At 36.2% G+C, this 23,545-nt stretch overlaps 1 protein-coding gene across 1 annotated transcript in view; it reads right to left on the bottom strand.

Annotated features, from left to right (window-relative positions):
* Positions 1–3,633: 3,633 nt before the first annotated feature.
* Positions 3,634–23,545, bottom strand: part of KLHL4 (kelch-like family member 4) — a 44,681-nt gene continuing 24,769 nt past the window's right edge. The window contains exons 2-11 of the mRNA XM_009587039.1: positions 23,358–23,531; positions 22,762–22,898; positions 19,607–19,803; positions 16,236–16,448; positions 14,947–15,133; positions 11,650–11,874; positions 9,583–9,745; positions 6,281–6,493; positions 4,483–4,654; positions 3,634–3,765 (exon numbers count right to left, since the gene is read on the bottom strand). Coding sequence (XP_009585334.1) covers positions 3,706–3,765; positions 4,483–4,654; positions 6,281–6,493; positions 9,583–9,745; positions 11,650–11,874; positions 14,947–15,133; positions 16,236–16,448; positions 19,607–19,803; positions 22,762–22,898; positions 23,358–23,531 — 1,741 coding nt within the window. The 3' untranslated portion in view covers positions 3,634–3,705. The remainder of the gene's footprint in view (positions 3,766–4,482; positions 4,655–6,280; positions 6,494–9,582; positions 9,746–11,649; positions 11,875–14,946; positions 15,134–16,235; positions 16,449–19,606; positions 19,804–22,761; positions 22,899–23,357; positions 23,532–23,545) is intronic.

Consider the following 23,545-nt stretch of genomic DNA (forward strand, 5'->3'; position numbering starts at 1 on the left):
TCTACTAGCTAAGGACCCATGCCTGCTTTCTCTCACTTGAGGCTGTGCACCTTCTTTTACCGCAAGCAAACTTCAAATTCCATGCAAAGGCTTTATGAGAAAGACCCATTAGTATTGCCAGTTTATCAGTGTCTATTCTGATGTGCCTCTTGCACATATCTTGACATTAGCTGCACATTGTTTGTATAATTTGTATTTTAAAGTTTTGAAAATGGGCATTCAATATCAGTGCTTTCCAAACAAGAGCAGAATAAGTGAGGTATACTGGTTATATAGGAGTTATAGGAGAACATGAGAAAAGCATGGTTTAGAGCCTGAATGATAAACAATAATGACCCTCTCCCTCTGATCCACACAAGTCTTTATTTATATAAAAGAGTGCACATGGCTGTTGCATGACCAAAGCAGGGATGGCAATGAATAGGGCAAAATTGTTAGTATTTTTATTATTAATGTTTTAAAGTTAACATTTGCTGCAAAAATATGTTCTAGATAGGCGGTCAGACAGGTTCCCTATAGGACAGGGAAGAGAGAAAGAGAGAAAATTAACACCTACCTCACATTTACAAATGTTTTACTATGCAGATTCTCTGTCAAGCTTGGTGGTTAGCCCCCTTGCATTTGCGTCAGATTATTGATTGGGTGGGAAATAAAAATACCTTCCTCCTCTGATGTGAATTCTCTAACCCATGACCCACTAGCTGGCTTAGGGTTTGTTCCCCATTTGCTCAGCTTTTCATGTTGTTTTGGATTGGTAGGGGGTTTTTGTGGTGTTTTTTTTTTTCCCTCCACAAAAATAGATACACAATGAAAATAGTCATGAAATAAAGTTTGTTTCCTGGCTCACCAAGCTAGCAAGAGATTTGTGCGTTGATCTAGAAATTCACAACCAAATGAAGGTAGTTCTAAGCTAATACACTGATAAGTTTCTATTGCAGGGCAGCCTCATGTAATGGACCCAAAAGAAATCATCTTAAAACGTACTGTATTTTCAGCCCTCTGTAGGCAATCAATGCAGGTTTCCAAGGGCTGGGGTGTGTGAGCCCCTTTCATAGAAAGGGCATACTGGCATGACAGTATTGGTAACTATTTTTGACTCAAAGAAAGAAAAAAGATGAACCTTATCTAAAACGAAGTGCTAGAAGGAAGGTAAATTTTAGTTTATGTGGACCAGATGCAGTGAGGACACTAAGACAGGATCTTTTGTCCTTTTAGAGTACAAAAATGCGATTGATACTTCTGTGATTTCTATCCTTGAAAAGATGTAAAATAAAAACCACAAAGTTGTTAAAATATAGTCTAAATTTTCTTAGCAGAGAAAGTAAGGTTTATTTGAAGGTAGCATGCTATATATAAACATAATTGATTTTTAAAGTTAAAAATGTTTTTCCTTTTATAAATATGCTTATGAGATTTCATCTTTAGAAGCATTCAATAGGATTAATACTATATTTTTTTTAAAATAGCATATTGCTGAATTCTGAAAACATAGTATTCTATCAGGAAAGTTAGTCTACACGTTCAGAGAATTTTCATCTCTGTCCTGAATTTTCTGATACTGACAAAACAACAACATAACAAACACTAAAGTAGATACTGTCCAACTATTGTGCTTTATAGCAGAGAATATCTTACTTACATTCTTTTTCTAAAATACACTTTCAGCATTTGAAATTATAAAAAAAAGAAATTAATGCGAAACAAATCAAAACCTTCATTAGAAATTGGCACACAAAAAGAAAATATCATGCATGTGGGAAATTATGTGCTGTTTTCAGGTGATTCTTTTCCCGTTTATTCTTGATTTTTAGCATTCCTTTAATTTCAAATAAAACATAAACATGCTTATATAAATGGTATATAATGTTACACAGTGGATGAGGCTTTTTTCTTACCATATTTCTACTGTACATGAGAGAAAGCTGGTAATCTTCAGCTGAGGTCAAAGATTGTCATATCAATATGATATAAAAATTTCATTTTGTAAGTTATATTCAAGGAATGTAATTATATGATTGTTTTAAAATTTAATGCGTGGTGATTATCCCAAGAATAGTCAAATTAGTTTAACGAATACTGACAGATGGTTAGTGGGCAAAGACAAATCCATTAATAACACTGATCAGCATTAGAATATCACATATCTATGCACTGTGAAAATTATTGCAAATTATGTTAGCATTGTGTTTTGACAAAAGAGATTTTTTTCTGTTGGCACATACTTAATAACATGAAGATACCTTAGGCCTACTATTTCTTAACTTGCACTATTCAATTTAATATACTGCTAAAAATGGGTATTCTGTCACAGTACTAGCAATGCCGGAGGTTGAATAGCAAACAAATTCTATGCTTCTCTGATTTGATTTTAAAGTTAAATTAGTAATTTAATTTCTGAATATAGAAATGAAGTTACTTCTGCAGAGAATATTCTGTTGCCAGTGATATTTATGGGCAAATGTTTCCTTCTGTGCAGTTCTCTGTTGAAGGTGTTTCTCTTTTATACATTTTCATTTCCTTAAAATATAAAAGCTTTTTTTATAAACATTAGCATTACTGCCAACATAGAAAAGAAAAAAGTTTATAGAATCATAGAATTATTTAGGTTGGAAAAGACCTTTAAGATCATCGAGTCCAACCGTTAATCTAGCGCTGCCAAGTCCACCACTAAACCATGTCCCGAAGCACCACATCTACACGTCACCTCCAGGCATGGTGACCCAACCACTTCCCTGGGCAGCCTGTTCCAAGGCTTGACAACACTTTTGTGAAGAAATTTTTCCTAATATCCAACTTAAACCTCCCCTGGAGCAACCTGAGGCCATTTCCTCTCGTCCTATCACTTGTTACTTGAGAGAAGAGACCAACCCCCACCTCACTACAACCACCTTTCAGGTAGCTGTAGAGCACGATGAGGTTTCCCCTCAGCCTCCTTTTCTCAAGATTAAACAACCTGTTCCCTCAGCCGCTCTTCATATGTCTTGTTCTCCAGACCCTTCACCAGCTTCATTGCCCTTCTCTGGACACACTCCAGCACCTCAGTGTCCTTCTTGTAGTGAGGGGCCCAAAACTGAACACAGGATTCGAGGTGCGGCCTCACCAGGGCCGAGTACAGGGGAACGATCCCCTTCCTACTCCTGCTGTCCACTCGAGTTCTTATGCAGGCCAGGATGCCGTTGGCCTTCTTGGCCACCTGGGCACACTGCCGGCTCATGTTCAGCCGGCTGTCAACCAACACCCCCAGGTCCTTTCCCCCCCAGCAGCTTTCCAGCCACTCTTCCCCAAGCCTGTAACGTTGCACGGGGTTGTTGTGACCCAAGTGCAGGACCCAGCACTTGGCCTTGTTGAGCCTCATACAGTTGGCCTTGGCCCATCGATGATCGATTATGAAATCTTATACACTTTATCACTTTACTACTGCATTTTACAAATAACAGATACACTTTCGTAAAAAACCTGAACCATTTAAAGATATTATTGAATTTTTATGTATTACGCATAATAAAATAATTCACTTATGTAAAATTCTCTGATTTTTGTAATGCAGGAAGACACTTTTGTGCTCTAATAGCATAATGGCTCAGAGACAAGTATTCTTTATAACGGGGGGCTGTTAAGATGTGTATAGTCTGTACTGCTTTCTGGAAATGTTTCTTATCTTCATGAAACTCCACTCAAAGTTTAGTTTCACAATATTTATAGTCATCAGGGCAACTTCACAACAACAACACATGCGCCAGCCCTTCCAATATTGACAGGAACTTCCTAAAAAAGGAAAAAAAAAAAAAAAAAAAAAGAAAAGAAAAAGGAGGAAACATTTTTAGTAGACTCCTGTGATAGGACTAGAAGAAATTACTTGCAGATTAAAAGGAAAGCAATTTGTTTGTTCAAACTAATGTACTGCTAAAAAAATCATCTTTAACTAGGGCTCTGAAAACCGTTTTGTTTTTTTGGGAAAAGGCTTTAGCAGCTGCCGAGAGTTACAGGAGTGTAGGCTGGTGCTGTTGCTCTTAAATTTTGTAAAAGACCTTCATACCCTATGTTCCAAAAACATGGCCTGTGTAGCTACAAAAGGATCTTGACAATTTTAAATATTTCCTTTTGGTCTCAAAGGTGATGGTCATAAATATGAACACTTGAAAGTGCCTCCAGTAGATGGCGTTGCTGACAAACACATGCCAGCGCTAACAACGGCAAATTTAAGCACTTCAAGCACAAAATGATTTGCGCAACCTGGTTCACTTGCCCATGCACTGCCTCCATCCTTTAGTCTGAAAAATTTTATACAGTTATTTCACAGGAGAAGCAACCAATATTTTATGCAAGCCCAGCTACAGTATTACTGCATCCTAATATATCATTTTTCACAAAACAGTGATAATTTTGCAAGATAATAATTTTTGCTTTGCCCATTATTCGGACAGAATTCTTCCTATCTGCAGGAGGAATTCCTATTATTTATTGGGTAATTCTTCCTATTACCTCTGTCCACTCATTATTTTGAGCATCGTAGGACTCCACGGTATCCAGGTACGTATGGCCATCATAGCCCCCAACAGCATATAATCTGTCCCCCAGAGGACAAATTCCAACAGCATCCCGAGGTACGCTCAAGGGGGCAACTGTTGTCCAAGCATCTGTTTTAGGATCATACCTAGGATGTTTTATCATCAAAATTAGAAAAATACATTGTAGAAATGCATTTCAAATTTAAATTACTAATATTTGCTTCTTTTCTCCTGTATTTTAGTTCAGCTTACATCATAAACTAGTATAGAGAATTATGAGTAACATGATTAAATATTTAATTTAGCCACTAGAGGGGTCTTCAAGCACATGAAAAATGCCCATATTTTTACTTTTTGATTACAGTCTCTCCATTTCAATCAGATTAAACAATCAATATATTTTGAACACAAATGAGGCCTGAGGGAATGATAACATGGCCATCAGTTGACTCAGCAAAGTTAATTTCAATATATTCTTTTTTAATTCTCCATAGAGATTTTTGTTTTCTGTTTCTTGTTAGAACTAATGTTTTCAGATATTTCACTGTAAAAGAAGTTAAGTAAGTATCTCTTTGATAAAAGTTTGTAACACAAAATACATGGCAGTATTTTACATCAGTGTTGATTTTATTTCTGATATGTACTCAGTTAATTTCCAATATAAATTCAAGTGAATTCCAGAGTAGTTCCAACTTTACACCATCTAACTGAGAACAAAACTTAGCCGTTGTTATTCACAACAAGGAGCTGAATACTTGCTCAGTTTTCCTTTCTTGTCCCCAAATGACGCAAGAGTGTCAATGGATACCCACAGCCCACTAAACAGCCAGAGGAGTTGTCCCCACTCTTTATGTTCCCTTTTCACCCAGGGCTCAAATGTTCTCTTGTCCTCCTACATTGTGCCACATGCCACCACAGTGGCAAAGCAACATTTGACACACAATACTTCTGTTTCTGAAAAGAAATGTCCAGTATTTTCTTAAGAACTGTGCTCATCAGTGGAGAATACAAAAATGGGATTAAATAAGGAACAGATAAACAGTATTTTCATTTTGAAAAGTAATTACTTTGAGAAATGGATATAAAGCCAAGATTTCACCACTTGCTGTTGTGTGTTACCAAAATCATTAGGCCAATGTATTCATGCACTCTTCGGTTTTAAAGTGTGAATTCAAGCTAAAGTAGTTTGCTTTGGTGTATGTTTACTTTTTTTTTTGCTTGCTAAATCAGACCCTTACCATATGTTTTAGCCTGATTTCCTATAGCAACATAGTTTCTTACAGAAACAAGGCTCTTTCGATCAGTCTCCTCCATCAGAAAATACCTGTGTAGTGACTATTGCCTGTTTGAGTATGTGCTATTTATTATATTTTTAACCTTTTGGTCAATATCAGCTAAATTATTGGAGGAAGAGAAAATTGAAAAGTGTTTAGTTCCTACAACATATGACACAAGTAGCCCAAACCTGGGTTTTGGCACTTGAGAAATAGAAAGGTCACATGCTGAATTTGTCTTACTTGTTAAGTTGTCTTTACCTGGCTCCTGGGCAGCTCGAATAGAAGGAGGAGCTGGGAGGAATTTGCTTCTGAGGGTTAATTGTTTTGTTACCACAAGAGCATTGGAAATCAGTTATTCAGCTCAAAATATTATTTTAAAAAGCACAATACATTTTACAAACTTAACATTCCAATTGTGAAGAGATTTCCCTTGCTGCTATAAATTATTTTGTATTTCCTTCCTGGAATTTAAAAAAAAAAAAAAAAATTCCTTACCTTTCTACACAGTCAGAAAGTCGAGAACAGTGGTTGGAAGCAGGTGCATCATGACCTCCCACAGCATATAAAAACCCATTGTATGTTGCAACACCAACACCACCTCTTCTCTTGGACATCGAAGCACATATACTCCACTTGTTTGTGTGTGGATCGAAACATTCCATTGATTTTAAGCAGGAGCTCCCATCTCGTCCACCAACAGCATACAGTCTGGGATAATTGCCCACAAGAAGGCAAACAATTTCAGTCTTTAGTCTCTCATTTTAATAGGAATTTTATTTGGTTAACTTCATTCAGACCACTTTAAAATTATCGTTATGCCTATTATTTGCTATCTGACAGCTATGTTCTGGAACTTTCTTTGCACAAAGAGTTTTGCATGCTATATGAAGGAAGTTATATTCTTCATTTGCAGTGTAAATTTTCAAGCAGTCACATATGAAAATTAAGCTTAAAATGCATGTCAGTTTCTTTAAATGTGAGCTATAGATGGAATTTAATTGAAAGATGTTACGTATGTTTGAAACATATGGGTAGTATTCCCTGTGACAGGCCCATGGAGCATTTGACATTTTAGTATCACATTAAGCATTTTTCCTATACTGTTAATATGTAAAAGAACTTTAATAACATCATTATATATCAAAAATATATGTCAAAAATATATTAAATATATTTTCCTCAATGTTTGTATTTAAGAAAATCTGCTGGACAGAAGTTACCGTACAGGTGTGTCATCTTGCCAGTTCAGCCTAAAGGCACTTAGCAAACAACTGGAGATTTAAACCAGGTGATGTTAGGACATCATGTAAGAATAAATGGTGGAAATCCACATTAAGAAGCATGGGGGGTTTGTAGCTTTTTGTCAATGAATTTTACAAAGCCTGAATTTCTTTTCTATTTCAAGCTAACTTGGATGCTGCTACACTATGATAGTATGCATAGTGGATGTAACAGCAGACATGTTTAGATGTTGAGTGTGCCAATTGTTCAGGTCCCTTTCAAATCCTCGCTATTACTTACCGCCATGAAATTGAATTTACTTAGTGCAACTAATTAGAGACCTAGGGAACAAGTGGATTTGTCCAGAGCAAGTCACCTAAAACAGATCAGTTGAATTTTGCTTGAGAAGTACCTGGTTTTCTCCAGTGACTGGAAAAATTTGTAGACCGCTCTGATGTATAATGTAGCTAGAAAATTCTTGACCACTGTTAGCAGAATACAAAATTTCTAGCTCTCTTCTGATGTTTGTGAGTGGAAGACAGACTTGAGTTCTGCTGTGCAGTTTGTTGCTTGACCTATAAAAATCTTTAGGATTTGATTTGTTTTCTTTTCACATCACGCCATTAGATACAGTCTACTTGTTTACACAGCTTTCACAGAGAGAGGAAATCACTGTATATACAAACAGATTGGTTGGGATTTTTTGTTTTCCCTAACGTGCCTAGAAACATGGTAGTGTTTCCCATTCTCTAAGGAGAAGAACAAATACACCATTATTGACTGATGTTTTCAATAGACTATTTATTGGTCAAAAAGTGTGGCTCCACAGAAACTTAAAGTCTTTTCTGGTGGGGTTGAATAGAAAAAAATATGGCATGACTTAGGGAAACAGGAAAAGGAGAAGCATTCTGCTTGGTTAGACCACAGCAGTAGCACTGAATGATGGACATTTGATCTCAGCTTCCCCTGGTATGCCAGAAATTACATCACTAGACTAACAGACATGATTTAAGCCAGGCTGGAGACAGCTTGTATCTGGAGTGATTGAGAACAGAGTCAGGATCAGGCTGGATTTCCTCTTTGACAAAGTGGTTTCCTGCATGTCGCTGTGGAAGGTACCAACAGGAGTTTCTGGTGAAGTTTATGCTGAGAACATTTCCTCTGAGATACAACAGGGACTCAAACAGGCAGTTCTGCCTCTCTTGGACTTTTGAGTTAATGATTAAAATCATGTCATGTTTGAATGCAAAACCCTGACTTGTTTGTGAAGAAGTTTTGCATTTGCATATATCCGTTTGCCGACTTCTTTGTTTCTGCTCTTTATCTTTCTCTTTCTCTGGAATTTAAGAAGTGAACAGGGAAGCCAGTGAAAAAGTTTCAGAATAATTGCAGTTGTCTGCCTGCAACTGTAATATTCCCGGCCCCTAGAAACTGTCATTGCTAAGAGCTTTCACAGATTTAAACAGGTTTTCTAGAGAGGTGGTCGATGCCCCAAGCCTGTCAGTGTTTAAGAGGCATTTGGACAATGCCCTTAATAACATGCTTTAACTTGGTCAGCCCTGGATTGGTCATGCAGTTGGACTAGATGATCGTTGTAGGTCCCTTCCAACTGAAATATTCTATTCTGTTCTAAATAAGAAGGAAGGTTGGCTCAAGCCACGCTCTTCAACATAACCTGGGGCCTTTTACAAGGCTTTTGTATTTCCAGCACCAGACTAGGTTGCTGAAGAAGGAAAACAGAATTCTGTTAGGCATTAATTTATGAATTGTTCTTTCTCATGCTGAAATACAACTACTTTCAAACAGGAACGTACAACAAGCAGTAACACACTGTTCAATACAGGTTACACACTAGATTCATACACATGTCTGTTCCCATGTAAAAATGCTTGAGTGTCTTTAGTGTCTTAGGGGGATTTTAAATAAGTTTTGAAAATTTTGTTGGGAAAACCAATGTGCAGTGAACGCACGATCTCAGTATATTTAAGAAATAGATGAAGGGCAGAATAAATCTGGGTAGGATAAGGTTTATAGAAGGCTGTTTATTCCATACCTAATTATTAAACTTGTCTTCCTTTCATTTAACACACCATATACCTTTAACTGTTTAAAAATTATTCTTGCCTGTGAACTTGTATGTTAATGTTGTAGATGCATGCATGAGGTGTAAAATGAGAGGAATGACTTTGTTTCTGGACAAGTTCTTCCAAAAGGTGCCTCCTTAGACACATTGATTTTAAAATGTAAACATAAACTTGGAATATTTTTTTAAAGTAGCTGATCTTATATCCCCATAAGTTATATTCTAGGTAAAATTCTGATATGTATGTAATAACATTTTCAAATTGATATAACTTAAAAGGGTTGAAATATGTTTAAAACATGACTGCAAGTTTGAAAACAATTTACCACGCAACAGAGGAAAAGCTTTTCTTTCTTATTTTTGCGCATTACATTTTCTCTTTGTTTTCTTGATGTGATTAATCACTATAAGATTGAAAAGAAAATTTAAGAAACTGTATTTCCAAGGAAGGAAGCAAATGAAAAACCAAAGAGAGTTTTTCCTGTTGACATACTTGCTATTTAATGCTGCAACTCCTACAGTGCTTCTAGGCGTAGACATGCTAGCAACGTAATTCCATTGCCGTGCTTGTGGGTCCCATCTTTCTACAGTATTAAGGTAACTCCATCCATCATGGCCACCAACAGCATACATTGGTCCTTCAAGCATTGCTACTCCTTAAAAAATAGAATTAGGGACAAATTACAGTATCTAATAAATTCAGTGACCAATAGTGTATTAACTTCATACTTTAATTCCCTATATGCAGATAAGCAATTTCAGCAGATATTAAACTACCTAAAAGCTGCCTTATAACTTGGCAGAATAAACAAATATAAACAAAATACTTCATATACAGTGTTTTTCTGAATAAGCATTATCTTTTGCCAAAAGATTGGAAGAAAGCTGCTTTAGTTCTGATGTTCTCCTCTTGGACTTTTATCTCTTCCACTTCTGTTTACCTTGTTCTGAATCAAATTTGAGCTCCTAAATGAGAAACAATGCTATTCTTTTAAAGAAAGGCAAAGATTGAGCCAGGCAATGAAAAATATGCCCAAACCAACCAACTAGCCCTTATTCTGAGCCAGCTGAAGCTCTGTAGTCCTGCCAGCATGAAGCCTGAGCGGGTGGGTAGCTGGCTGTCCTTACTAGCTAAAGTACATAACATTTTAATGCCTGTAAGGGGAACACACTTTTGGATAAGAGCTGGCTTGTATCTGTTGTCCTTGAGGCACAGGAGAGTGCACTTGGCCGTCTCTGCAAAGCTCTGTGTGGACATACCCTGTGTCATTGTCCTTCTCCACAGAGAAGGGCTTTGGTGCCTCCCCTTTAGGGAGGTGCTGCTGCTGCTGCTGTTTGCTTCTTTGTTAGGTAAGGCAAAAGATTTGAATCTGGCCGCTTAAAAGTTTTCTAAATCTGTCTTTTTCAGCCCTAAATATACATGGCCTGATTTTTTCAAAAGTGCTAACTCTCCACAAAATCACACTGAAGCTAATAGGAGCTGTAAGTGTAAGACAGCTTTGCACACCAGGCTGATGCACAGACGGAAGCCTAACTTTGGGCACTCAAATTTACCACTGTGACCTACTTGGGTAGAAATATGCCCCTGCAGTTGGTAATTATAAAGACTTCAATGAGAATTATTTAATCTGTTTTGTCTTCTTTCCCTTTGCTACCTATTAGTATTTGCTTTTACAAATTTTATAGACTAGCTGGTAAGAACCCTACACTATACTTTCTCCACCAAGTGGTGGAGAAGGTGTTATAGGCCACAAAGGTTTACCAAATAATTCTGATCACTCTTTTTCTATTATTTGTCAAAATAAAAATATTCTATGTCATTTGGACTTACCAATGATTTCAAGCAATACCTGTTTCTGCAAACTTAAGAGAAGCCAGCTTTTTTGTAAGAACTGTGCTAGATAAATCATTCAGAAATCATCATATTCCCTCCCTTATAGTCTCAACTGTAAACTTATCCTTATTTTTGATAGTTCCAGAAATAAATTTCAGATTTCACATTCACATTATTCATTCACTGTGAATAATTTTAAGGATTATTGTGCAGTAAAGACCCATAGATACTAAGCCATGGCAGAGCTCTGTAAAACTTCTTGTAATTACAACATAAAAATCAGTGAGGTTGTACTTACTTCCTTACTGCAATGTTTTCTTCAGTGTGAGTAACTGTCTGATCTGATTTTCAGAGGTGTTTGGCACCTAGGGGCTTAACTTAAGTCATAATTTAAAAAAAAATGAAAATCACACTGTTGTTATATTGCAAACATATCTCTTGACCACTAAATTGGATGAAGAAATGATTATTTTCACTGTTGCTTATATTTTGGAATTTTCTAAAACCAAAATTAACTCTGGAAGACCAGTGCAAGTTAGGTGAATGCTAATAAATATCACTGTCATAAAATTATGGCAATAGGCAACTCTGTTTTTGAAAAATATCTTTGACAAATATTGCCATGTGTTATTAAATGCTTTAAAAAGTTATGTCAACAGTGTTTGTGTCAATCAAAATTCATTTGTGTATGATCCAAGGTATTTACAAAGAAAGAGCACCTCTTACCTAGGCCATGTCTGTGTGTTGACATAGGAGGCATTATAGTCCAAACTTTGGTGATAGGGTTGAAACATTCAACAATGTTAGAAGTTTTCAGACCATCTCTTCCTCCCACAATATAGAGCTTGTTGTCAATTACTGCAACTCCGAACTGTAATCGTCTGCCATTCATGGTACCAATTTGTATCCAACTATTAGTCCTAAGGTCGTATTTTTCAATCGTAGTGGTACCTGTTAAAATGTAAATATTATGAAATAGCCATGAACTGATCAGTACCCAGCAGCCAGTAGTCGGTACAATCCAAAATATTATTAAATTCTAAAAAATTCTAAAACATTGAAATTCTGTGTGTGGACTTTTACTGGGGTTCCCTGAGAACTTCGGTTACGAAATGTGAACCTAGTGAGAAAGCTGCATTAAGTGCATGCATATATGATTGTCAAATTTATGAGAATAAACTGGTGGCAAGAAGATGCAGAATTAAATGCCAGCAAACTTTTTAATACTGAAAATTTTGGAGATAAGTTAAATCTGTTACTCATTTAAATACCATGAGGGTAGTTTTTTTGTGGGTTTTTGTTTTGGTTTGGTTTTGTTGGTTTTTTTTTTAAATTCCTTATGAATATGGTACCTCACAACTATGTACTCTTTAACCATGTTTGTGCTTAAACCATTAGTGATATCAGAAACTGAAAATGTATCCATGTGTCTGCCTGACTTGGACTTGGGCATGCATCTTCGTGAATAGTCTGGATATTTTCCTTTTTATGATGGAGACAGGCAGAAGGCTGAGTTGTGTGTGTGTACACACTTGCTTCCCCACAGGTAGCTTCCCTGAGGTTCACCTTTGCAGCTGCCTTGCTTGCCTGCTGTAATATGTAAGCTGTATTTTCAATTTTTTTCAGGTCACTGAACTTCTAGTAATGTTTTTACTGCAACTATTCATAAGGCCCTAGCTCTCTGCCATTCAAAATTGACACTTTTCCGTGCACTGGCTCCTGTCAGTCACTCAGCAGCCGTAATTGCTCCTTTGAGAGCTGATTTAGCATAGTGGGGATATGGCTGAGTAACAACCAAGGTAGAAGAGGCAATTGGCAGTTGCACATACAGTGCACCCTGGAGCTCAGCTTCAGCTCAACTGAAGGCAACCAGGTGCGAAAAAGAGAGATGATTTCCTGCCTGTTCCTTGACTGGGATTTGAGACTAAAGAAGTAGTATTTTGAGAATTACAATAGGCAGTTAGTGGCTAAGGAATGATTTACAACAGCAAAACGACCATGCAATAAAGCAAAGAAGAAAGGTAGCATTTGGTTTAGAGATCTGCTAGAGATCATCTGCTGTACTCAACAAATTTAGTGAAATAAGAGCTTATCTCATATCTTTTCTCTCCTCTACATGCTTTTCCAGATGCATAGGATGCATGGGAAAGAAACTACCAGATCCATCTGCAATAAAAAAAAAGGAATTCTACTTTTTCCCCTTTCCTGTCTTCTTTTATTCTGAGCAACTGAATTTCTTTGACTGTTCTTTCCATTTTGTTAGTCGTCTTTGCTTTGATTCCCTCTCATTTATTCTATGCTAATATGTGAGTGCCCCAAAGTTCTCAGCTTCAAAAGAAGTATCTCACATACTAACTAAAAAATAGGGAAAATACATTAAGGTATACAGTGTGTTCACGCACACCCTGTAGGCTGTAATTTTTACAGAGGCTTGAAGGTAGGTTTTGAAAGTTAATGTGGCTTAGGCACATTCACGTTTTTCAAAATACTAGCCCAAAAGTGGCTCTTTGATCTTCTTTTGATCATTTGAAGTTGAGATTTGACTTCATATACTACCTGAGATAAGAACAAAACCAAACTGGGCGTTCCCTGAGAGTTTTCTTTATCACAGAAAGCGTACTATTGCCAGAGGTGGTAGTTACTCCCTTCTCAGAGTTGTTCTTCCAGTGCATCATAGTCTCTTAGGTGCTGTTTCCTTTATCTTACAATCCAGCACAGGCTCAAAGTATGAGTCAGAGCTGTAGAGGACAGCAGGCAGGAGAGGAAGTGCTGTTCTTCTTAACCATCAAAAGGCAAAAGTTCAAACAATTGGCTTTATTCCAAGGTAATAAGTAAAAGAGGCACCAACAGGAAGTGCAGATGTTGACCGAAATAGCCCTTTCTTTGCATAACCTTTACTGAGAAAAACCTATTAGAAAATTTTATTCTTATTTTGGTAGAAGTTAAAGATTGTTGAATCATCGGTTGTTTTATATAATTCATAAATAGTCAGTATCACTAATGAAACTATACTAATTGCTACAGTTTAACTTCATTTTGCCAAACTGTCTTAGGAATGAGTGTTTTCATGTTGTGATGGTGATTAATGTGTATTTTGCAATTGGTGTGTTTGCATAGAGACAGTAAGGTAGTACTGCAAGATCTCTCATATAAGAAAAATCCATCATCAGCAACTTTTTGCAAACCATGAAATGGATTAACTTCTTTGTGATTCTATTAAAAGTGAACTCACACAGCTAAAAGTAATACTGTACAGCAAGTCACTAGACTTTAAAATAATTATAGTTCTTTGGCTCCAAGCTGTGGGTTTGAAGTTAAGGTTCCTGTAGAAAATTATTTGATATACTGCCCACTAAATAAATAGTGTAATGTGTAAAGCTGTAAGCTGATTGCAGTTGTGAAAATCAAATAATAAAAACTGAAATAAATTTATAACATTTAACTTTCAACTACAAACCTGAAAAAAAACTGCATATGAAGTCCTGAAAAAAAGCTGCACATACTACTGCACTCATGAAAAAGTGCAAATCTTTCCACCTGATATGTTATAATAAGGATTGATAAGCTTTAACTAAGAGTTCTCAATAGTTCAGTAATGCTCTTTGGTTTTATTTTTCTCTTCTTTAAAAATTTTTCCAGCCTTCTAACTTTTGTCAAAAAATGGAGCACAGGGTTCTGAACCAACATTAAATGAATCTTGAAATAGTTTGAATATTAATTTTTTCTTCTGATTTGTAAAGTCAAACTATATGCACAAGCTCTTACAAAATTTAATTTTAAAATCATCACCTGAATCAAACTTCTTTAGTCTACACTTCAGGATGTATGTGTATCATTTAAAAGCATACAATTCTTGCAGGAAGAACATCTAACACATAGGATTGTGGTTTGTGATTTTTTTTCCCCTCTTTTTCATCCCTAAATTGCTGTTTTCCTAACAGAAATCTTTAAATAATTGTCATGTATTCACTGGGTGTCTGTAATACAATTAATTAATACAATTAAATTAATTTCTGAACTTACCTTTAGTGGCATCCATACCTCCTACAGCATAAAGTGCACCCACTGTAGATTTTCTAGGCTTAGTTCGAGGACTCTGCATCATAGACCGTCTTTCTGGTAGAAGATGGTACTTCATAGCCTCCATAAGAAGTTTCTGACACTCTAGGTCGTCTGCAAACATTGGACTATTTTCTAGATCGGCTAGTAACTAAGAAATGAAAAGTGAGGATCTTATGTATATCCAAATCATTAAAATTGTATGTACTTTAGTAATTAAAGTATTTGTAGCTACAAACACTCATTTTCAGTTCACTTCTCACTCAAGCTTTGCTGGAAACTCTGCTTTAATGCAAGAAAAACAATATAAAGCTAGGAAGAAAAAGTTTTTAAGTATGATGTCTTTGCTTTATTTTTTCCAAAAACTTTCTTTTAACCTTTAGAAAAGGTTAAAAACGCAAATGTAGTACAGCACCCTCTGAATGCAAAACTCCTTTTGATATGAGTATAAACAAATCTAACATGTAGTGCTGGACATCTCTGTGAATATCAGAATATATTAAATGAGGCATATATTTAAAATTAAATGTATATAGTATTTTGATACTTAATCCAAAGTTGAATATTTGCAGCTTCACTCATGGAGATCCATAAAGTAGCTGTAGTGTCCTGACAATCTTGATACTCCTGTAAGCTTTTCTGATGAGATATATAGATTCTACTATGACACAGATACAACAGTGTCAGCTTACTATAAAACAGTATGTCCATCTCTGGAATTTATTCGATGAAGTGTCTCTTATAGCCTTAAAGGACAAGTAATGTCAATGCTCAGAATAGTCAGCAATAATCTAGACCCTTTTGGTTTTGTCTACTTTTTATGCCAATAAAGAAATAAGTATTGTGCCCTATCTGTCCTGCAGTTTGGTAAATCTAAATAAATATCTTTGCATGCTATCTAAGTTGCTCTGTTATTACAGGAAAACTGCTATACTATTGCTATCCAACAAAGAACCACTGTACTTTTGTAATACCGTTAGATTGAAATTTTTATAGAGGTAATTCTGAGCCTAGTAATTACACTGGCATTGTGGGATTTTTTTTTCATCTGTCTTTACAAATAATAAGCATATCTACTATACAGTTAAAAAAAAAAAAAAAGGGGGGGGCAAAAAAACCCACCAAAAACTCAACCAAAAAACCCCAACCAAAACCAGAACCTTTCCAAAGAATTCTTTTCTCTGTCTAAATGGTGCTTGAGGCAAGCATTTCAGTTCATAACTAAGTTCCCTGTTAGCCCTTCACTTTCATACCTGGGGTGGAAGTAGAGGCAATCTGATATAAGAAAGAAGCATTCCTAGGTCTCGTTGCCGGTTTTGCAAATCATGCCTCACCCACATCATTAACGCCTGGAATATGGCTTCTTCATCTGGAACGTTGATGTCATCGCTAGACAAGAGCTTTGCAATTTCATTAGCAGGGAGTAAAAGAAATTCCTGATTTTTTATTACTTCTGTGAAGTGTTCCTAAAAAGAAAAAAGATTTCAGTGCACTGATGATTTTTCACACCTTGAAATAACATTTTCTTAGACAATGTAGGCTTTGCATGTATTTCATTCCTGTTATGTTCTATGGTATAGGAAAATGCAATATATATTCTAAAGATCTCTGAATCTCCTTCTACCACTTAAGGGAGATTTTGGTTGCTTTTTGCTGCCTTACTCTTGCAGGACTGAAGAATAATGATCATCTTCACACTATCATGCTTACAGATGTGTTTGTCAGGCTTTTTGTCATTATGTCTTGTCTTAGGGACTTGCACTGGCAGTTTTGTCCATCAATGTGATCTTAACACTGCAGCTTAATAGAAAAACAATTTGAAGATATAATGTGTATCTTAAGAATGCCAAGTGGGCATTCAAATAAACTCTGTAACTTCTGTTACAATCAGATTCGAAAGTTTTAAGCAAATTACATTGAAACCTTCCAATCCTTTTGCAATGAGCTCTGCCAGGTGTTGACTGTATGTCTCTGCTCTTATAGCAGAAAATACGGCAAGTGAAATTAAACTCACTGTTCTAACAGTACTTTTTGAGCAATAGAAAATTGGACAAGTCCCAGCAAAGGGGTCTCAGTATTTAAGCTATTGCTATGATAAAACTCACCAGCTCCAGAAATGGCCATGAATATTAAATCCCTAGAATCTTTCAAAGAATTATTTTTCATAAAAGTAATATATTGTACAGTTGAGTTACAACAATAATAGAACTGATAGTAAAATATATTAAGTATGCTTGCTTGTGCTAATTCCAAAGGCAAAAAGAGATTTTGTTAACAGAGATGGGTTTTTTATGTTACTTGCAAAGAAATGCATGTAGGAATTCATGTCTGTATTTGAAATGTTAATTTCCATTTATGTACCTGGAGGTAATATATTTTATTTGGGAACCAGACTGAAATAGGGCAGATGAAGAAATTTTAGTAATTGATATTTGTATTATTTGTTTTCAGTAGTTTCTTAGCTTTCTGTAACTCTTTCTGAGAGTTCCAAGGATGTAAATATAGAAGTATCAGTGATTAAAGGAGATGTTAACTTTGCTCTGTTATGCATATCCTGCTTTAATATTTTGTGACATTCAGAGAATAGGAACAGGAAGACCAGTCCACATTTAGTTACAAATATAGCACAAGATGTTTATCAGAACAAGCTCTATCTGCACGAAAAGATACCAGGCAGGAAACTGTTAATACTTTGGTTCAATGGCTAAAGTAATTGAAGGGGAAGGTCTCCATTGTGTCTGTTTTTATTGAATGGATGTGGTGTTTACAGCTGATTATCTTCCGAAAATGTTTAAATACTACTAGTTCATTTGAATAGTCTCTATATTTACAGTATGACTTTATAGACTTTCCCCTAAGGTACACATTTTCAAGTGGTTGAGGTTGGCATGAAACAAAACAGAATGTTTTATTTATCCTCTTCCAGAACACTTATGTGTGTATGCATTGTTCTGATCTCTTATTCTCCAAAGTTTTTTTTAAAACAGCTCAATGGTTTAAAAGAACATTTTCTTTAAGGTTATTTCAAAGAGGTGCAGATTTCCTCTTCTGTCTCTAAATTGTCAGTAGCTGCAAACTTCGTAGGTGGTTTTATGACATGCAAGGTCCTCTTTCATGGCAGCATTCTCAATCTGTGTTGGACACAAGATACAGGAGGTGGTTCTAGAGGTGGAAATGCTCCCATTTGTTTTCAGGAAGACAGAGTGTAAAGCCTATATGTGCACAGTACTGCTGAGTCTCATAGATTCGCTATGATCCTTCACATTAGACAGTGTTCTTAAAGACCCAACTGTCATTTCTGTGACACACAGTTTTAAAAAATTAGTAAAAGTCCAACTCCTAGGGAAGACTGGAGGATTCAAATGATGAAAAAAAAATCTAACCAAAAAAGGCTCTCTTACTGTCTCACATCATAAAATCATATGTCTAACCATATGATTTTATTTCAATTTTTCAGAAATCTGGACCATGAATTTTAAATGCTTAAAGTTGATGCCCATGTGCTAGGGCTGGTGGGAGAAAAGAGGCAACGGCAGAGGAGGGAAGTTCCTGGTTTTGGCTGAGTATAAAATGGTGTGGAGCAGCAAGGACAACGCTATTATATAGAGGCTGAGTGAACCTCTATCTTAAATGCCTGTTTTAAAACTTTAAAATATAAAAGGAATCTAGATTCCTGCTAAACAAACCCTTCGTTAGTATGACAGGAAGGAGCACAACCAGTGCCCTCAATCTGCACATGCCACTCTCATTTATTTCAGCATGTGGAAGTGTGCAATCTCTTGCTAGAATGCTTTCAGCATTATGAAGCCTCTAAACTGGTTTTGACATACTATGCTAATATTTCAAGCATAAAGCTGCCATGTGTCTCCTAACAAGTAGTTCTTTTTATATCTATTTAGCTGTAGCAGTTGCTATTCTTTTTGTGTTTAAAGTTGCTATAGCACATCTTGTTGCCCTGAATATTTATCCCTTGATTTGGTTTCACAGCAAGCTATCTTGTTTCTCTGTTTCCCACGCTCTGAATATTCATTTCTTGTTTTGAGCCAGAGGAGCATTATGCTCCAGTCAGGGACGTGCTTCTTTTTAGCATTCCAAATCTTTCCCATACATTCTTTATTTTGTTTCTTTTTTTGTGCGTCTCACTTAAAATCAGCTTTAGAATTTTCTTTGTGTTGAATCAAAAGCATAAGAATGGGCCATTGCTGTTTGCCTCTTGACATTAGCCGTGTTAAGACTCTATTACATTTTTGGAAGAAATGCATACAAATCATACTGCAAATTTAAGTTCAATACAGGCAATACTCTGAAATGGGAAACAACAGAACTGAATATTTGTTTTTCTACGCATGCTTTTCTCTCCTTCCAATACTCCTGTAACAGTCACAGTTCTTAAATTTCCCTTTGGAGACTGAGCTGGGCAGAGATGTCCCTGCACCAGGGACTTTATAGAACTGACCCCCCCAGCATAGGAAGAGCAGAGCCGCTGCATCAGTCTTGGAGAGAGCAGCAGCCCTGAGCCCCGCTCAGCTGGCGCTGCTTCACCAAAGCCCATATGTTTTCCAGGAGAGTATTCACACTTGCTGTTAACATTATACTTGCAAAGCAGTTAGATTGTTCGTCTTACCATAGTGTATGTGTGTGCCACCTTCAGGAGCTCTGTGCAGCCCTGAGCATCTCCGAAAGAGCGAATCCCCAGGCAGTTGGAAGGATGGAGCTGCTTCATGAGGAAGTTGCAGCATACCTCAATAACCTGGGATAGCTGGAGAAGACAAGCTGCAGCCAGCAAACTTTCTATAGTGTCTTCCTTTAACTCTAGAATACCTGTGCAGTTTGCATATAGGGGGTGGAAAAAAAAGTTTTCAGTAATTTTCTTTGTATTTTTATTGCTTGAAAGCTTCCCACTCCCCAATTTTTCTCCTCCTCTGAAAAATTTTGAAAAGAAGTGTCCTGTGATTTACAAATTCATTTTCCTTTCTTGCTGAAGGATTCTTTAAACATATGTTTTAACAGACTTAAAGGATTTGGTGGATTTTGAATACAATGATACAAAACTCCATTTTTATTGGAGTTTTAACAGTAGCAGATCTGATTTTGCCTGAAAAAAAAGTGAAATGAAAGTGTGATTAGAGAAAAACCTTTCCTAAAATTCGTTTATTAATTCATAAAAATATATATCATAAGTTTATATTACACACAAGAACTTCAGTATCAAAAGCTAGGAAATGCCAGCAGTGTGTGCAGTGTGGATTTCTTCCATCATCTACTTGTGCATTTAAATTTTTAATGAAATTATTACATGAAGTGAGAATTTTGTTATGTTCATAGATAGACTGGAAGGCATTATTTTAATAAGATCTTCCATTCTTGTTGCTCAGTGGATGGATGAATTCCCTGGTTGCTAAAATCCTATTCTGAAAAAAGAACTGTGGGGGTTTTTTATGACTGTGTTTTCCATTCATCATTACAACATCCAATTGCCTCAGAAACATTAAGTTGTTTTCTAGGTTCTTCTGTGAAAGGATGATACACACCATCTCCATTTAACACGTGGAGGAGGGTGGTATCGAGAGATTACAGTCAAAATTATCATCAGAGTAGAACTGTAAGAGGTTTCTTGTCCAAATTCACTTCTGATTTATTTCAGTAGAATATGTAAACAATTCTGAAAGTTATAGCTCTGAAAGTCACATTTATATTTCATTACCTAGGAAAATCAGCACTCAGTTTAGAGGCTTGGTTATTATCACACGAAAACCTATGACAGAGGCAGTAGGAAACTCCGGTTTTCCATGGTAGTCTTCAGCAGTCTTAACTTAGCACAATCCCATCTCTTCCTGATGTCCCTTGCTTTGTAACTTAAATAATACCTTCCTACTCCTGCAAGAAATGAGGAAGGGCTGGCAGGGTGCAGAATAGGGCAGTGTTTGGGTTTGGTTTTTACTATACAACTCAGAATAGTTATTGAATGAGAGTATATAGCAAAATTGGTACGTATTCTTGTAAATAAAAATTGCAATATAATGCCTCAAAGCAAAGAGGGCATCCTGATTTCACAAGCAAACTTACACTATTTCATAGTCTGTTGTTTGCTTTTATAGTCTTATATATGTTCTTTCATATGGTTTTGCATGAAGTAAACTGAAAGAGATGAAGTTTAATCAAGCGGAATGATTTTGAGATATGTGTGGATAACAAGCAGCCCGCCACCCAGCTTCTTTGTGCTTGTACTAATCTATTTCCTTGGGTGATGTATGCTAATTCAGTGCCACAATATCACTGCATTATACATGTTATGCAGCATTCCCTCTGGCCCTCTGTATTTATCCCCTTGTTTGTACCCACAAACAGGGTCTATTTTGTATGTAGAAACTTATGTTTCTGATCTGGGCTGCAGATTGCTTAACCTTCTCAAGATTTCTGTCTTTATGCAACAGTCCAGATTTATCAAGTGTCTGACCTAGCAAGTAAAGAATTCTCCTATTTTTAACATTTATGCTAATGCCAATATGGTGAATATAATGGGGTCTTTGTTTTACTTTGATCTTTTTTTAAAAAATTATTTTAAGCCCTTTTAAAGTACTATAAAAATATCGATAGATACCTGTGATACATCTTGAACCTTCCCATCTCAGTATTGAAATTGAGTTATTTCATTCAAAAGCAAACAAGCAATGTCCTGTGTGGGACATCAGATGACAAGGATCTAGTGAATGTTATTGATAATAGCTGTTAGCTGAGGGAATGGATCAGTTTATGAGCAAATGTTCATAAATTCAGAAAGTTGTTCTTCTGGTCAGTTAAGTGTTGTTACTTCCTGGGGAAGTAATTTTCTCCTTTTGAGATCTGGGCATTTTTTTGTCACAAAACTGCACAGCTTGGTGGGGGGAAAAGGGTTTCCCTTTTACCTCTCTGGCTGGAGTAGCTGCCGTCTGCATTGAGAGGCTTGCCAAACACCAGAATGTGCAGACTTCCAGAATCTGCATAGGTTTGAATGATCTGGATGTTTTTAATTGTAATATATACTAACATAGCGGTCATATTCCACAGCATTTTCCCCTGTTCACTACACAGTAGGTGAAAGGAATTTCACAGTTCTCTGACTTGGTCTTTTTGGCTATTCAGTTCAACTCTTTCAGATTCAGCAATACAGGAGTAAATATTGAAAATGGGAGAAAATAAAATAGGGAAAAGTATATATACAGCATTCTGGTATTAAAATAAAGTATTTCATTTCATTAAGATAAATGAAAACATAATTTTTAAAGAGAACATAAGTAAACCTCTTTCAGAATGTGGTGGCACTTTCTCGTGGTAAAAGTTGCTCTACTCGTGGGTGTAATCATATTCTTGTTTTCCTATGATTATTCCTACTCAAGAGTCTTGAGTGAGCCAAATAACTGTCACCCAGGCAGATCATTTCTATAGCTACCAATGAGAGGAAGGTTCATAGTACACTATTCTGTGTCACTACATGAGGTGGGCAACAGGCAAAATATGTTCTTCTCTCATAAAAATTCCTAAAATAATTTGTATCTAATTAGAGAAAGATGTCCAATATGAATTTATATGCTAACTTTTCTGCATATCTTCTAGAATAAGTTATTATATAAAACAGTAACATTTATTCATCCTCTTTAGAGAAAGATTTACATCACCTATGCATGATTTATGCATGTATTTATGTACTAGTATGAAATGGAAGAAGCGATAATTATGTAGGCGTTGAATAGACTTTCTCTTCCTTTACAAGAATGATGTGCGTAATGGGGGAAGAATTACCTGTGTAGGCATAGCGCACCAAAGCTTTCAGCGCATCAGGGTCTACTCCCTCCATCTTGATCTCCTCTTGTTTTGCTTCACGCACATCATTGGTAAACATTGCAGCAAAATAATCAGACACTGCACTGAGAACCAACCTTGAAATAAAAGCATTTTAGGAGGACTGCAAATTACTTCATAATCTCAATAGCAAGCATGAAATCCAGTATTATTATATAATAAATTGTGTATGCAATAGAAACATTATCTTTAGCATAGGATTCAAATCTTACAGCAGTAAGCAATAAAGTTAGAAGGGTAATTAATAATCTAATTTTCTCCCATAGTGCTTGTTTGGGTAGATTTTCTTCACTGATCTCACTATAGTTTGACAGCAGCAAGAAGGGAAGATGGACAATAACAATGGGTCATATTTTAATTTCATTCTAGTTGAAATAATGACTATGAAACATTGATCACATCGTTTTATTCCATTGTTAGTTGCTGTCCTAATTATAGTAACAGTTCTTTCATAACTAAACAGGGTAGGCGTAAATTGACCTATCATTTGGAAATTTCAGGCTTTGAAGCCATGTAAACACTACTGGGCAGTGTACCTGTGAGCTGGAATCTTTTGGTCTCCAACTATGAGAAGAACATCACACAGCTGCTTCTGCTGCAGGTAATTTTCCATTTTGCGGAAAGTTTGCTCTGCATGGTTTGTAGACTGGAAATACTCATCTGAGCCATTGGTGTTCATTCCAAGCAGTGAGCTGCTGGTCGTTGACAGCCTGCAAGGGAAAGA

The sequence above is a fragment of the Fulmarus glacialis genome, unplaced genomic scaffold (assembly GCF_000690835.1).
Source record: "Fulmarus glacialis isolate BGI_N327 unplaced genomic scaffold, ASM69083v1 scaffold17931, whole genome shotgun sequence".
Lineage (NCBI taxonomy): Eukaryota > Metazoa > Chordata > Aves > Procellariiformes > Procellariidae > Fulmarus > Fulmarus glacialis.